The sequence below is a fragment of the Pectinophora gossypiella genome, chromosome 4 (genome assembly GCF_024362695.1).
Source record: "Pectinophora gossypiella chromosome 4, ilPecGoss1.1, whole genome shotgun sequence".
In the NCBI taxonomy this organism is placed as follows: Eukaryota; Metazoa; Arthropoda; class Insecta; order Lepidoptera; family Gelechiidae; genus Pectinophora; species Pectinophora gossypiella.
The window spans coordinates 7,107,963-7,125,956 of NC_065407.1; the positions used below are offsets into that span (position 1 = coordinate 7,107,963).

Here is a 17,994-nt window from a genome sequence, read left to right on the forward strand (position 1 = left end):
CTGAAATAATTTACATCTTGGTCCTAAAGACATGCAATGTTTTAATCCAAATTGCTTTATTAGTGTAGCGAGGGAGTAATTTTCATTCGTTTCTCGCATAGTAAGTCTTATTCAGGATTTTAGATAAAAGGGGAAAAATAATGTAAAAAAATTTAAATAAAAAAAAACAAAAAAAGAACTGACGTATGTCAGTGTTGACCGCATGGCGGACAAATGTCAGTGCCTTTGGCATGTTCGTTTTGTAATCATTGCACCACCCCCGCCGCTGTCGTTCCGTTTATTTGTGACCTAACATGAGTAGATACTTTGGGACTAATGAGAGCAATTACAGAGCACCACACTCCGCCTAATGTTGCCGGATTTTCTAGTTCAAAACTTTGGTGCAAAACTAAGTTTGTGACCAAATTACTAAGTTTTAGTGTAATTTTAACCGACCAAGTTAATATGTCTGACGACAGAAAAGCTCCAGTAACTAATAATCTACCTCTATTTCAAGGTAGCTTAGAGACTCGAAAGTATGCACTGTATTTACATAATTAGTATAAATACACTTTTAAGCAGCTAATTGTTTGTTTGAGAAAAACATAGCCCTAGAAACCATTATGTACGCTTCAAATCTATTTAATGCTTTTCCGTTTTTGCCGATGATTTATTGGGGTTAAATAAAAAAAACAATTATTAAGCTTGTAACTACTCGTTTTTTCCACCAAAAGTAGAGATTTAACTCTACCAAAAGCGTGAATATTCGGAAAACCAAGCCCAACATGAGTAGATACGTTTGAACTAATGAGACCAATTACAGTGCTCCACGCTCCGTACAATGCCGGCTCGGATTTCGTGGTTGCAAACTTTGGGTGCGAGCGGTAAAAAATAAAAATGGCTGCGATTTTTTTAATTTTCCACTAAAATATTTTTTTTAACGATTCGAGTTTTAATTTGAAATTCACATACACATATAAATTAGACTCAATCAACAAGAGCGTTTTTTTTGCACAATTATGATTACTAGTATTATTATTAATAATTACCATCACTTTAGCGAATGCAGTGCAACACCCTCTCAGGTATGAAGAGGAGAGAAACAGGATCAAAATTGGGACTTAAGCATACAGCAGAGATCATTGTGTATGTTTAACACTTAAAAAACCCGTCACATAAACACAACATACGGCTCACGCATGTGAGACACAATAATAGACCATTTAACGTCATAATAAATATTATTATGTCGAACAGCATACATATCAGCAGCAGCAGATGATCAATATTATAATAGTCCATAACAAAACTCCCTACAAAATTCAACAACAACACAGAATCTCATACACTTTTTCCGACCGTATGTTGTTAGCAACCGAGTCCAATTTACATCGCGGTCTACCGCAGTCCTGTTAAAATGAAACCCAACAATAGCACAATGCAACTTTAAAGTCCCCATTGTGTAACTTTATAAATAAAAGTCTCATTAGGACAGAGTCACATCTCCCGCATACATACGGGGCTAACGGGGTGTTGTTTGGAAACGGATTTTGTGCGAAGGGTTTTTGCTTAGCATACAACATGAGATGTTACTTTGGGATACTTACTTTCAAAACAGTGGGACGTCAATTTCTAAATTATATATTAGCCTCAGGAAGAGAGATAAATTACAACCACACTAGGTAATATGGTGAAGCATTTTATGATAATTGTTAACAGCATAGAGAAGCCGTGGTAGCCCAGTTGGTACAACGCTTGCCTCTCACTTTTAAGGTCGCAAGTTCGAATCCAGAATAGGCTTAAACCAATGATTGTCAAATTTGTTTTCGAATTCATGTTTGGATCATAACTGATTATCAGGTGCTCAGCAGTGAACGAATACATCGTGAGGAAACCCACATTCCCGAGAAATGCATTTTCGGAGGTACCTATGTGATCTAACCTGTATTATACATTGTTTTTACATTGTTTTAAGTTTACGCGGTTGTTATCATAATTAAAGCACATAATAACGGGTTCTAACCTGTATTGGGCTGGTTTTCCCATCGCGGGTTGGAAGATCAGACAGGCAGTCGCTTCTGTAAAAATCCGGACCTATCAAATCTTCAGGTTAGGTAAGCGGACCTTGTGAAAAACGGGATAATGCTAGGAAGATGATAGTTTATTAAGCCCATTACTCATAACATGTATGCAGTTCGCCTTGTTATTTTTTTCCTAATCTCGGTAACGCAGAGATATTCTTTCCAATTTCCTGTTTTCTACTTAAAGAATTCTCAATAACTGAAAAAGACAAAATGAAGAAAGCTTTAAACTGAAACAAAGACCGTTCAATTACAAACTATTCGTTTTACTACGGCGTACTTTCTTACAAAGATAAAGAGAGATGGAACCCATCTTGGAGAGATGAGAAGAGATATAAGCTATCTGCAATCGACTGATTCTCAGAGGAACCGGGTGGTTTAATCGATGTAAGAGGAGCGCTCAATGGTAAAGATTGAACTAATTTTCTCTACCCAGCTTCGATTTGTTAGTCACGTCAAAACAGATAATTCCGTTCCATTTTTACTGGGGCTTTTCCTATTAATCTTACTGGACGTTTTTACAAGAGAAAATAAGATGGAAAATAACATACATACATACATACATAAACTCACGCCCGTAATCTCTAATGGGGTGGGCAGAGCCACAAGTACTCAAAGACAACTTGCAGCCACTGTTGATGGAAAATAACATAGCAGAGGGAAATCGAAATCTAACACATACCTAACTTAAACTCTGTCATACAGGTACATTCATATGATGAACTAAGTACCCATACCTCACCGAGCTTTCTGTTAGACCAGTGTAGTGAGTCATATTGCGGTCTATTATAATTGTCAAACCAGCCGTGCCAAATCGAAAACAAGCATAAGAATATAGAAATTTTCACTATAGACTCTGTTAATAACACATTGGCATATCGTCATCTCCCTAGCATTATCCCGTTTTTCACAGGGTCCGCTTATCTAACCTGAAGATTTGATAGGTCCGGTTTATCACAGAAGCGACTGCCTGTCTGATCTTCCAACCCGCGAAGGGAAATCCAGCCCAATACAGGTTAGGTCACATACCTCCGAAAATGCATTTCTCGGGAATGTTTGTTTCCTCACGATGTTTTCCTTCACCGCTGAGCACGTGATAATCATTTATGATCCAAACATGAATTCGAAAACAAACTCGGCTATTATGGGTTTTGGTGTGCTGGATTTGAACCTGCGATCTCCAAGTGAGACGCAAGCGTTCTACCAACTGGGTTACCACGGCTCACACATTGGTAGGTATATCAATTAGCCGGAAATACAGGTTTCACCTTCAGAGGCATAAAAGAGCTAAAATTAACTCTACTAAAACGGTCAACACCATTTGTGTGAATCAAACTTCAAACAGTCATATTATGTTCATTCAAGCTTTCACCTGATTAGTAGGTATTATATCTATTTTAGTACCGTTTTAGTAGTACAACCTACACCCACAAAAACTATTGTCTTGAAATCATATGACGTCAGAATTGCTAAGTTGAGTAACGTCACTGGTACTAGGGGTAATTTATGAATGTGTGACTAGGATATACCTCGATTGACTTCAGTGTCGCCGCTAACGACTTCCGTGGTTCAGTGGTTGAGCGTTGGGCTTACAATCCGGAGGGCCCGGGTTGGATTCCCGGTGGGGACATATTATCACAAAAATTACTTTGTGGTTAGGACATTACTGGCTGATCACCAGATTGTCTGAAAGCTTCGGAAGGCACGTTAAGCCGTTGGGCCCGGTTACTACTTACTGATGTAAGTTAAATAGAAAAAAGAAAATGTTTTTCGTTAGTTTTAGAGCTGTATTTATTTAGTAATTCATAATTTATTTAGAACCTATTACAGGACCCAATTGTCCATGTTTTTTGTCTAAATATGCCAATTTATATCGACTGAAGGGGTGACTGGTATTAGGCGCAAAGATTCGTGCAGATAATTATGTACCTATGTATGAATACTTACAGTTTTATTTCCTAAATTCTTGACGCGACAGTTCAGGTACGCCGTTTTTCCTAGTAGCGCGGTCACGTTCTTCGATGCGGCCAGGTCGAAGTAGGGCCCAGTCCGCGGGGTCGGCCGCGGGGCGTCTATGACTGCCGGCCCCGCGCGGATGGCGTTATCCGCCGACCCCGCCGGAGGGGCGGTCGCGGACGCGTTTGTCGGCAACCCCTTCCCGAGTTCTCTTTGGGCTGATGATACTGTGGACAAGAAAGCAGGGTTAGCACTTAGTAACATGATTGGTCTTATTTTGACCTTAAATAATAGTGCCAATTCTGGCACATGCGAGTACGAACAGAATATAATTTGACATATTTTAAACTGGTGCCGTCCTTCACTTTCAATGTGTGCAAGAACGAGATGGAACAACTTTTAATCCTGTAAAATTAAATTAAAAAGTGGTTGGTTAAAGAACTAGTATTCCTCAAAAGTATAGGTAATGGTTGTCACCATTTCTTCTTCTTCTATCGTGTGGATTGTGAGGTGGATTACCAACCCCATCAACCTTGGTGGTAGGGTAATTACTGAGCCGCCATAGGCCATATAATCCATAGACTACGTACTTACATTAGTAATTATAGCCGAGACCAACGGCTTAACGTGCCTTCCGAAGCACGGATCATCTTACTTTTGGACTAGAAGGTGATCAGCCTGTAATGTCCTAACCAAACTTAGGATCAAAAAGTTATTTTTGTGATTTGTCCCCACCGGGATTCGAACCCGGGACCTTCGGATCGTGAGCACAACGCGCAACCACTGGACCACGGAGGCCGTCATGGTGATATTAGAAGCGTTTACACGCAAAAGCATTTTCACATGTGTTTGATATAGGTACCTGATGTACAGTCATGAGCAATATCATGTACCCACTTTAGAACCCTGTCGCACTGCCATTTTTTTTTTTTTTTTTTTTTTTTTTTTTTTTTTTTTTTTTTTTTTTTTTTTTTTTGCCATATTTAACATTTAATGAGACTTAAGGTTTAATTTGTCAAAAAAGGTAATGTGACATGGTTTCAAAGTGTATACATATTAGTAGTCGTGACCGTACTTGATGAACGAGGCCCAACACATTTACATCGCGATTGTCCTCTAATTATTCGATTGGACCGCAACGTCAACAAAACACCAAATACGAACAACCAAACCATACCTACTAGATAATTGTGTCCAAAATTGCATGTAAAACCTCTGTTTGTACCTAAAGCAATGGATCGTGAAATCGTTTGTACAGGTAACGAAGGAAAACACGAGATTATTATTAAAGTTGTTAGGGAAGTATTGTTAGGTTGACTTTCTTTTTGGGTTGGTAAGTCAAACAGGCAATCGCATCTGTAAAAAACCGGACCAGTCAAATCTTCAGGTGAGGTAAGCAGACCCCGGGGAAAACGCGACAACGCCAGGGTGATGATGACGACGAGGGAAGTGTTGTTAGGAGTAACTTGTGAAAAAAAGTTATACAATGACTGCCGCAAACTAAAGTGAATATTTTATATTGGGATGGTACCAGGTGAAAGCCCTAAGCGCTTTCGATTTGTCCGAGGCAAATCTACAAAAAGAAAAAAATGGCATGGACAAAATAACAAGTTGACGATTACGAATCGTCTTCATAATAATTAGATATGAGTAATGAAAACTTAATATATGTAAAAAAACATATAGGATTATTTGCAAAAAATAGCGATCGGCACATTGTTAATACCCGGAATAAAAATAAACTTACTTTACAAGTCAGTCGATTACATAAGATTACTAAATCTTTTAAGGGGCAATGTATACGTTTTTACAATAAGATTCCCATTGACATTCAGAATTTGCCTTTCAACTGCTTTAAAACAGTAGTTAAACAAAAACTTTACAAAAAAGGTTATTATAAAGTTAGTGATTATTTAGAAGATATGAATGCATGGGATTAACTGTCTGAGAACTGATATTAGGCAGCTAAATTACTCAATTGTATATCAATATTTTTTGTTTATTTTTATTTTTTTTAAAGAACGTCTAGGGCCCTGTGCCGAGGTTTTTCTTGCAGCTTCTTTTCCCCGGCTATACAGGTTGTGAGAAGCTGCAGTAGTTTTAGGCGGATGAAAGTGTAACTATGTTACCTACTGAATAAAGATATTTTTGAATTTGAATTTGAATAAAATACTACTGTATTTTCGCTACAAAAATAGAAAGAAATTTTTTTCATAATATTATAATCTATTTTTCTGCCATTGATTTTGTCCGTGTATTCTTACGATCATTGCGCGCAGCTCATTTTTTTATCTACCCCCATTTTCATTAAAAAAAAAATATTATGTTCTTTACTGGGTCTCTTATTAACGCAAAAAGGTACACGTGACATATAGAGTTATTTTTGCACCTATATTATTACTCTATGGATATTCTGTGCGTCCCGAAATCCAACGTTGAGTTCAATTGTCGCTCTATATAGGTAATATTGTTATGTTATTGTCCCTGTTTCCTCACTTGGAAACTCAACCAATCAAGTATGAGTTAACACTTCAGAGCCCGTGATGGCGCGTGATTTTCTTGCTCTACTTGTATTTATGTTACGGAATTTTAAAGATGAACTGACATGAAATAGAATTGTAGATAACGGAAGTAAGCATCCTTCTAATACCGCGTTCCATCCAAATGGAAGAACTTTGCGATGTTTTTTTTTCAACGAGATATATTATAGGTTTGACTCCGATGGCATTACCTACTTGGCCAGATTAACTACTTGACCGGATCTCTGCAATGTACATTAGTACCCCACTACTGAATCAGAGGGCCAAATTTCAATTCCCGCTCAATTCAATTAGGAATTTAAGAAGAAATTTTAAATCACAAAGACAAAACTTAATCGAAAATATCTGAATCGGCTGGGATTTGAACCCGCAGCTCTTGTCAAGCCGAGACGAGCGTATTAACCATTACACCACCGGGTCCTTCTTTTGGCCATGTCTCCTCCTATTCTTCGATCTACGCCGGCGCCGTCTATCTAGAATATTAGTACTCAATATTCTCGGCTTAATTTCGATTTCATTTTCTCTTTGTCAGTTTCCCTAAGCAAGGGTGAGTGCTATACAAAAAATCTTTTTATAATTTAATTTTTCAGCTCCTTAGGTCTATGTTTGTTAAACCTTACTTCACCGCACGCTGTAGTTTATCTATATAATGGCCCCAATTCCTGCAGACACCTCCTAATTTTACTTTAAGTTCATCATCAGCCCATTAACGACCCCACTGCTGGGGCACGGGCCTTCTCTATGGATGGATAGGGAGATCGGGCCTTAAACCATCACGCGGGCCCAGTGCGGATTGATGGTTATTAACGACTGCTAATGCAGCCGAGACCAACGGCTTAACGTGCCTTCCGAAGCACGGAGGAGCTCGAGATGAAAACTTTTTTTTGTGGTCACCCATCCTATGACCGGCCTTTGCGAAAGTTGCTTTACTTCAACAATCGCAGACCGAGCGCGTTAACCGCTGCGCCACCGAGCTCCTCGCTTTACTTTAAGTTATACTTGTCATTTTCTTATCCGCCGAAAAGGAAAGGGACGGATGATTGACAGCTCTTAATTTTAGAAAGAATGAGTAATTGAATGAGTAACCCGGGCGAATCAAAAAGGTATCTCGCTGGTATGCAAACCGTTTGACGTGTGCTGTCAACATAATTATGTCGAGTTATTGGCCAATGTAAAATTTTTAGACGGTTGTTTTAGATTTGTGCTTAAAATTGACGTATGTTCCATAAATTTTATGCTTGTCTATTACCTGTCCCTTTCCTTTTCGGCGGATAAGAAAATGACAGATATAACTTTAAATAAAATTAGATGGTGTTTACGGGAATTAGCACCAATAACATACTGCTTCTAGACATTTCTTTTAGTCACTGAAACCATATTCGCGAGACAACTTCCAACGCTTTTTGAGTATCAAACGGCATCTTCACGTGTCTCTAGGGACTGGGATACCTCAATAAACCTAGCCTCATACCGCTTTTTGCCCAAAAGGGGCCAAGAAAGGCCTAAAGCGCCGGGACGAAGCCAACTCACTCCCCAGGGGACAATAGGAACCTAGACATAACAGTGAACAACGTTAGACTAGCGATCACTTTGGGAGTAACTCTGAACTCTGAAACATTAGTTAGGGGATAGTGCCAGCTTCATAACACGCTAAAGATTATCTAAATATATAAAAGGAGAAACTGACTGACTGACATATCAACGCACAGCCTAAACGGCTAAACGTAGGCACTTGAAATTTGGAAGGGACGTAGCTTAGGCACCGTAGAGGTGCACTAAGAAAGAAATTTCCGAAATTCCCACGGGAACGGGAATTAGCGGGAAAATCCTTTTGTATGAAAAATCTAAACCACTTAAGTTAGACGCTTAAAATTTGGCATGCAGGTACCTTAGTAAACTTAAAGCTTAGTTGCAACAGGATATTGCAAAATTCCCATGGAAACGGGAGTTAGCGGGAAAAAACATTTGTATGAAAAATCTAAACCGCGTAAGATAGATCATACACGCCACGCGGACGAAGTCACGGGCAAAAGCTAGTGTACGTATATGTGCGTAAACTGATATGTGTAGTCGTCTTATACTTATAGTGAGAAACATTTTTGCGAAATTTACACTCGGATGTGATTTTTTTTTTAACAAAACCTTAATACGCACAGGCAAAATTTTGGTGTATCCCGTTCCAATTTAGCCAAACGTTTTGTGAACTTGTATAGTTAGGGCGTCAAGAGTTAGTCAGCCTAGCTAGTAGTTGGTAGTGAGGCTTGGCTCTACATGATATAAAGTGATAAAAAAGATGATTCCGTGCTTCGGAGGGCACGTTAAGCCATTGGTCCCGGCTATTAGCCGTAAAAACACCTCCACCAACCCGCATTGGTTGATTGAGGGGAGGCCTGTGCCCAGCAGTGGGACGTATATAGGCTGTTTTTGTTATGTCATGTCATGTCATGTCATGTCATGTCATGTCATGTCATGTCATGTCATGTCATGTCATGTCATGTTATGTTATGATCGATGTGATCTCTTCTTGGCGCCATTTTACACGAAAATGTTTTTGTTCTTTATATTATGAAAACAAACATGGAATGTTCCATTATACCGCGCTACGAATTATTATTAAATATTTTATACTTATTTAATAAAATAATACAATAACAATGTAGCATCACACCTCTATCTCTGAAGGGGTAGGCAGAGGTGTATTACAGCCACTCCTCGCTGTGAACATGCACGCATAGATGATGATGCTACATAAAATTTTCAGCTACCCATCTTATTAATCTTGCCCAGATTAATAAGACTTTAGTTAGGTTGTATGTCGTACCTTTGCAGCTCTTAATCTTCATTTAATCCTATTATGATAATGAGCTTTGAGCTAAATACATTTTGTACGTAGAGACACTCAAAAGTAAAACCCACACGCGATAATAAAACGCAATTTTATTCTAACAATTCCGGATTTATTACTTCCGTTATTAATTTATTATCGTAGATAAAAATAAAAATGTTAATAAGGGGAAGGCGTTATTTAGTAAACAGACATGAATACATTTAAAGAAATTGTAATGTAGGTAGAATTATGTATTATAATAAGTTGTGAACAAAGAGGGTAATAGTTTATAGTGTCAGTTCGGAATAAATCGTTGAACGAACTAGGCGCGTTTCATTGCTGTTCCCTGTCTGCCCCCAAAGGACTAGCTGGCGTTACCCAGGACATTACATTTGGCGACGAGTGTGTTTACCTACGTGTGTTGTGCGGTTACGGTATATCTGTGCGGATAAAATGTCGATCGGTAAATTGAGCGAGTACAATGTCAAGGTCGGCTCATGGTCGTCGTACGTTGAGCGGTTAAAAATGTACTACAAAGTGAACACAGTGAAGGACGATATGAAGCTGCCGATATTAATTGCTTCCATGGGTGACGAAGCATACGAATTGTTGGAAAACTTGTCAAGCCCGACGAAACCAGCCGATTTAACATTTGAGAAGGTAGATGAATTAATGAGACAACATCTGCAACCTACCCCCTCGGCACTAGCGGAACGGTATCGGTACAGACAAAGGAGACAGAATGCCGGAGAAAACATAGCTGTTTATGTGGCGGAGTTAAAAAGATTGTCTAAACACTGTAAGTTCGAGGCAAATCTATGTGAAAATCTGAGGGACCAGTTCGTGTGCGGCTTACGAAGTGACGTCATACGTCAACGGCTTTTTGCTGAGGACGACACGGTGACTTTTAACCAAGCGGTCAAACTAGCGACGTCATTGGAAGCAGCAGAAAGGGATTCAGCGGTAGTGGAGGAGAATCGAGCGACAGGTAGCGAAGCGGGCGCAGTGCATGCGATTGCGTCATCGCCAGCACGCGGTACGGCGCCGGCGGCTCGGCGTGCGGGCGGGCTCGCTGCGGGCGCAGCATGCCCGGTGGCGGTTGGCGGTGGAACAAAAACGCCAGAGCGACGCTTTTATGGCGGAGACAGGCGACATGGCAACGGTTGCGGTGCTTGTGGGGCTCAAAACCACAACTTTCCGACTTGTCGCTTTAGAGATTATGTGTGTAGCAAGTGCCAACGCACAGGACATTTGCGGCGGGTATGCCCGGAGTGGGGCGCACCGACTTCGCCGCGGGGACCGCCTCGTCGCGGAGCTGCGCGAGGCGGACTGCATTTTGGAGAAGCCGATCGCGAAACAAGCGAGGAGGTCGGCGGGGACATTGAGGAGGAATTGCATCACTTGAGTCTGAATGATTATAAATCTGTAAGTTTACCTGTATGTATAAATAGTACCGTTATTAAAATGGAAGTTGATACAGGAACGGCCATATCCTGCGTTAGTAAACAAACTTATGACAAATATTTTTCAAACATTACTATTGAGAGTGATAATACTATCTTAAAGTTTTATGATGGCTCACAAGTTAAGCCGTTAGGAATTATAAAACCAACTGTCAGTTATAATGGTCAACAGAAAGATTTAGAGTTATTTATTATAAAAGGCGGCACAACATCCTTGTTGGGTAGGCAGTGGTTGGCCGAACTTAAAATTGACATACCACAATTTTCATGTAATTTTGTGCTAGGTAAAAATAGTAAACAAGGGGATGAAGACATTCATTGTTTGATTGACAGGTTTAAGGAGTTATTCGAGGGAGGTCTGGGGCGATACAGGGGCGGTAAGGCGAGCTTGCGTGTGCGGGAGGGGGCGACGCCGGTGTTCCACCGCGCGCGGCCGCTGCCGTATGCGCTGCACGAGAGAGTGGACGCCGAGCTGGACGCCATGCTGCGCGCCGGCGTCATCGAGCCCGTTGACTGCTCCGACTGGGCCTCGCCTCTGGTACCTATTAATAAGCCTGATGGATCCCTTAGGATTTGCGCGGATTATAAAGCTACATTAAACCCGTCTTTGCTGGTCGACCGTTATCCATTGCCAAAAATTGAAGATGTATTGGTAAATTTAAACGGAAATATGTTTTTCAGCAAGATTGACCTCTCACAAGCGTACAATCAGATAGAATTGGATGAATCTAAAAAGTACACGGTGATAAACACGCATAAAGGTTTATTCCAATATAATAGATTAGTGTATGGATTAGCTTCAAGTGTAGGCATATTCCAACGTATCATGACTAATGTACTGAGCGGTATACCTAATGTGCAAGTATTTTTAGATGACGTAATAATTGGCGGTAAATCCCGAATGGAACATTTACAGGCCTTACAAATGGTTTTTCAACGTTTATTGGATAATGGAATGAAATTAAAGAAAAGTAAATGTGTATTTCTGGCCGAAGAGGTAACTTATCTCGGTTATGTGGTTTCTAGAGATGGCATAAAGCCGGACAGGTCAAAAATCGAAGCTATTGTGAAAATGGAACAACCAAGTAACGTATCCGAGTTAAGATCTTTTCTCGGCATGGTTAATTTCTTCGGAAGGTTTGTTAGGAATCTTAGTTCAACATTGTGTCCCTTATATCAATTGTTACGAAAAGGTGTGGAGTGGAATTGGAATGCGGATTGTGCGCGCAGCTACTCGGAGGTAAAACAATTACTTGTTAGCGTAAAAATTCTCGCTCATTACGACCCTAGTAAGCCATTGATAGCAACATGTGACGCGAGCGCGCGCGGGGTGGGGGCCGTGCTGACGCAGCCGGACGGGCCGCGCGGGGAGCGCCCGGTCGCCTTCGCATCTCGAACATTGACTAGCGCCGAACAGAATTATTCACAAATACACCGAGAAGCGCTTGCTATTATTTATTGCATAAAGAAATTCCATCAGTACTTGTACGGGAGGCATTTCATACTGCGTACGGATCACAAACCGCTCGTGTCGATTTTTGGTCCGAATACAGGCATACCTACTATGACGGCCAGTAGGATGCAGCGCTGGGCGATCATCATGTCCGCTTACCGTTATGATATTGAATATGTCAATACTAAGAGCAACTGTGCAGATAGTTTATCGAGATTACCTTTAAAGTCGGTTGAAAATAGTTACGGGAAAGTTCCGGAACAGACTTATTTGCATTTTGCGCAACAGGCGATGTTATTAGACTATAATGAAATTAAAAAGCAGACTCGTAGGGACAACATATTAAGTCGGGTACTTAATTACGTACGAGATGGCTGGCCCGAGCAGTGCGACATTGATGGCTTAAAACCGTATTTTAACAGGAAAACAGAGTTGTACGAGGAATTGGGTTGTCTTATGTGGGGCCATAGGGTGGTCATTCCCGAGGGTTGTCGAGGTAAAGTCTTAGATATATTACATGAGCCTCATATGGGCATTGTGAAGTCCAAGGCATTAGCACGTAGTTACGTGTGGTGGGCAGGCATAGACGAGGCGGTGGAGGGCGTGTGCCGCGCGTGCGCCGTGTGCGCCGCGCACGCGGCCGCGCCGCCGCAGCACGCGCCGCGGCCCTGGCCGTGGCCGGCCCGCCCATGGACTAGGCTACATTTGGACTTCATGGGGCCCATCTATGGTAAACTTTACTTAGTAGTTATTGATGCTATGTCTAAGTGGATGGAAGTTTTTCACGTTCCTAGCACGGCCGCTGGTACCACGGTTGGGAAGCTGAGGGAGTTGTGGGCCCGATGGGGTATACCTAAACAGGTAGTCAGCGATAATGGTCCACCATTTTCGAGTAGCGAATTCGAAGACTTTTTAAAAGCGGATGGAATTGAGCATATTTTTACGGCGCCTTATCATCCATCATCAAATGGGGCAGCTGAAAACGCTGTTAAAACTCTAAAAACAGTTATAAAAAAAGCTGTTTTAGAAGGTGTAGGAGTACAGGAGTCATTAAATACATTTTTAATGCACTATCGTAACACGGAACATTGCTCGACAGGGGAAAGTCCAGCTATGATGTTAACGGGAAGGCGTCTACGTACACGGTTAGATTTATTAAAACCTGATCGAGAATCTAAAGTACAACAAAATCAACGGCGTCAGGTAGACGCAGCGGGAGGATCCAATAGGCATTTTGAAGTAGGAGAGGACGTATGGTATCGACAATACTTAAAAAGGGAGAAATGGCAATCCGGTAAAGTTGCGCACAGGTTAGGTGGTACTGACTATAATGTTACCGACTGTAGTGGAAATGTGTTACATAGACATGTCGACCAGCTAAGGCGTAAGTCTAGGAATTCGTTAGTTTATCCATCAGGTACAGGAGACGTCAGACGAATTAATAACGGTTCGGATGACATTTCCTCGGTGGACAGAGAGGACGGGTCGCAGCAGTCAACGGAGGCGGCGCCCACGGCGTCAGCGGCGGTGACGCCGGTGGGCACAGAGGCCGAAGCGGAGGCGGGAGATGATGAACGTTTTCATACTCCAGAAAAGCAGTTTACTGCTGTAGAACAACCTGCCTCGCCTACCACCTCTGTCCCTGTATCACCTCGGACACGACCTCAGAGACAGTGTCGTTTAAATAAACCTCCTAGATATAAGTTTTGAATTGTAATAGTGTTAGATTAAGTTGTCAATTGTTATCTTAGTTTAAGCGGTTAATTAAGTGTGTTATCATAATTTTAGTAGGTATTAATAGTTAGTAATGATTTAGTGTGGAGGAGTGTAATGTAGGTAGAATTATGTATTATAATAAGTTGTGAACAAAGAGGGTAATAGTTTATAGTGTCAGTTCGGAATAAATCGTTGAACGAACTAGGCGCGTTTCATTGCTGTTCCCTGTCTGCCCCCAAAGGACTAGCTGGCGTTACCCAGGACATTACAGAAATAATAATACTTATTTATAAGTATATTTTTATATAAAATACATTTCACTGTGATTATGAAATGTTTATTCTTAGTAGCGAATGAAAAAGGGTTAATTTTATTAAAGTTTAAAGTTGATATTTCCTTTTGAAATGTAGGCATGCACTAGGAAAGTATTTTACGGATTCCTTGCAGAAGAGGTAGCGAAAATCAGCTAATAAAAAAAGGATAATACATAAGTAATTGTTATACGATCCTTTCGACCCGACATAAGAAAATAAGGGTAACGTAACTCGATATATTGAACGAGCTACTACCAGTATATTACCCTAAATATAATATTTGCTCAACTTTCGCTGGTCTCATAGGAAGTGCCAGCACTTAGGCCGAACAAATTTAGATTAATGTCCAAGAAATACTAGTATTTTTAGGGTAAAAAGGCACTTTACGAGCATTTGTTTATAGTGATATTTGTTTATATAATATCTTTTAGAGAAAGTGTAGAAAATATTTTAGGCAGGTACCTTAAAAACAATTTTAGGGAAGTTCTAGCATTAGAAAAAAATATATCAATCATTCTACCGCACCGCAGTACCGTATCATCAACCTACAGTATTGTAGTTTTTATTGTCAGACAACTACATTTTCGTATTTTACGAAATTCGCATCTATCTAACCTGCCCAATTGGGTCAACTTGTCACTTCGATGAAATACGACTGGGGTGCGTCCGTTCTGTCCTGATGCACCATTATTTGGAAAATAAACTGACCACTGATAACAGTGTCAGTTAGAAGATCTTGGCGTAAAACGCTAAATACGGAAGATTCGACAGAAGCCCTCCTACAACTATACGCTTAATTCTGCTGGTCAGATATTATGCGCGCCATGTGGCCGAACCTTCAAATCGAAGTTTGGTTTTGCTAGCCACATTAGAGCCTATCATGACAACGACCTGGGATAGACATTTAGGAGTCGCCGTCGCCGGACACGGCTTGGACGCGATGATGATGTATTATTATGCAAAATTGGGTGCAAGTTGTCTTCTTATACTTGTGACGCTGCTCACCCTATTAGTCTACGTAGTTATGCACGCGCTATGTACGCGTGTCTACTATCCCATTTCCGGAAAGTGTCATTTCGACTCGATCGACTAGGGTAGGAAGTACCTACTTCATCGTAGTTGACTTTCCTATTCAAACACGTTGAGAGAATGACGTCAATGGGACAGTTTATTTTAATGGTGGACAGACAGGTCGAAATTGAAAACGTATTTGTGAATCAATATGGATAAATAGAAGGTTAAATGGTGAATGTGAGAGAAATGAAAGGAATTATTGAATGGCTTTCGAATGGGAAAATAAATATCAATAAAGAAGTTAAATACAAAACACATAATACCGGGTTCTTTTATGTGACTCCTTAAGTCTCATGTCCGTGATTTTACCGTGATAAGTACCGGGTATTGGTGGTAATTCCTGTAAACACCATCTAATTTTATTTTAAGTTATATCTGTTTTCTTATCCACCGAAAAGGAAAGGGACGGGTAACCAATAGGCATCAAATTTAAGGCACACACGTCAATTTAGGCTAAAATTTAAAAATCCCACCCAAAATTTTATATTGGCCAATAACCCGACAGAATTAAGTTGTCAGCACACGCCAAACGGGTTGCATATCAGCGAGATGCCTATTTTATTCGCCCAGTTTATTCATTCATTTTAAAATTAACAATTGCCAATCATCCGTCTCTTTGCTTTTCGGCGGATTAGAAAATGACGGAAATAACTTAAAATAAAATTAGGAGGGGTCTGCATGAATCGAGGCAATTATGTGTTTTAATTATGATACAAACCGTGTAAACTACAAACTACATAATAAAAACAAAATTAATTGTTGAATTTTTTAGTTTTATTTACTTACCCTAATTCACTTTTGTAATTCTTACCGCGCATTGAGACGATTGTAAATTGTTCTTCTCTTCTTTTTACTTAAGAGCTGCGCTCTTGTATGTGGAGTAATCGCCTTCATTACTCCATAGATAGGGCGTGTAGAACGGTGGTTGCCTCAATCGCCTTCCGTTTCGCAGTACACCGACTAATTTCACAATCGGTGATGTTCTAGCTAGAGCCCTACCAGAATCCATTTCCTCGGCCTCCAAGCAGTACTGATACCGCTGCTGCCCGGCATCAGGGGTGCGGTTTTTAAGTAGCGGCGTCTACTCGCTACATCACAAGATTGTCATAGAACCTAAGTAGCATTTGTAGCGTTGAAATTGTTATCTTATTGAAATATAATCAATAATTGTACTGAACTAGTCGTTCTGTTTTAATACTAGATAGACACTAAATAGTTTCTGTTTCTATCTTAATAAGAATTACGGGCATGAGTAATTTCTGTCCTAGTCCTACTAAAACACAAAAAGTATGGATGTTAGTAAAAAGTAAGTGGAACCCAAGAGATGTAAGTGGTCTACTAAAAGCTTTGGGCAGAAGCCAAACTGCAAAAGTAGCGAACATAAATATACTGTGGCTGATATTGAATCTAAGGGTTAACTGTGGCAATTACTTTGCTCGAAAATTTTATTAGTTTTGGAAAGAAAAATATGCATTTTCAGCACGTGTGTTTTATGACTAGTCGGAGTGATGAAAATGTCTGTGTTGCAATTAATTTCATGTAAAAGACAATTTGTATCAGATCTCAGAGGTATCCGATTGCAGATCAATACCTACTATTTGGCAAATAATATTCTAGTTTTTCTACTCTGGTCATACTGAAATGATTTATATTACATACTGGATCTTACGATTCCGCTCAGACCTAAACCAAAATGATTGTCGAATTTGTTTTCTAATTCATGTTTGGATCATAAATGATTATCACGTGCATAGCAAGGGGAAAACATCGTGGGGAAATCCACAACCCCGAGAAATGCATTTTTGGAGGAATGTGACCTAACCTGTATTGGACTGGCTATCTCTTCGCGAGTTAGAATGTTAGACAGGCAGTCGCTTTTGTAAAAAACTGGACCTGTCAAATCTTCAGGTTCTTCAGGTTCGGTAAGCGGCCCCTGTGAAGAACGGGATAATGCTAAGGCGTAAGATCTCGAGCTTACTTAGTATAGGTAAGCCACCCAAGCCTGGCAGTGTAGCCGACCTTTTCTGTTTTATATAGCTAGCTGTCCCACACACAATTGCTTTTTTACTGAATGCGAGATCTCACCTGTTCCTATTATTATGTATAATTAAGTAGGTGGTTCATACCATGAGACCGAGGCAAAACTACAATATTATCTAGTATATCAAGACAAAATCAAATCCAATCAAATCAATTTATTGGCGAGAACACATAAAAATACAAAAAGGTAGTAAAATTATTTTCATAACAGGGTTGTGATGTACAAATATTAAAAAAAAAATGGTACATTGAAATAAAATTACTTATTGTTGTTGAAAAACAAATCAACGCAAGGGCTTAAATAAGATGTTTTATAATTTCTCACTCCACAAAATGAATTAATTAATCAACGTTAAAGTTTTGGATTTAGAAGACAATTAAAATTTTCACTAAAAACTGAAACTCCGAACTGAATAAAATGTCGTACAATAACAAGTTTGCCACTTTTTTTTTTTCACGTGACTTATTGTAGATTTGCCGCAGATGGCATTAACTACTTGGCCGGACAAATGGGGAGCGCTGAAGGCTCTCACCCGGTACAACGTTTAAGA

At 40.1% G+C, this 17,994-nt stretch overlaps 2 protein-coding genes across 3 annotated transcripts in view; one reads left to right on the forward strand and one right to left on the reverse strand.

Moving 5' to 3' along the window:
- Window positions 1-17,994, reverse strand: part of LOC126366313 (T-lymphocyte activation antigen CD86-like) — a 149,360-nt gene that overhangs the window by 13,443 nt on the left and 117,923 nt on the right. For both annotated transcript variants that reach the window (XM_050009415.1, XM_050009414.1), the window contains exon 3: window positions 4,008-4,243. In XM_050009415.1, the coding sequence (XP_049865372.1) occupies window positions 4,008-4,243 (236 nt within the window). The remainder of the gene's footprint in view (window positions 1-4,007; window positions 4,244-17,994) is intronic.
- On the forward strand, window positions 9,661-11,766 carry LOC126366309 (uncharacterized). Its single transcript, XM_050009405.1, has 2 exons — window positions 9,661-10,808; window positions 11,180-11,766. Exons 1-2 carry the CDS (start codon window positions 9,837-9,839, stop codon window positions 11,183-11,185), a joined length of 978 nt encoding a protein of 325 aa, XP_049865362.1. The 5' UTR covers window positions 9,661-9,836; the 3' UTR covers window positions 11,186-11,766.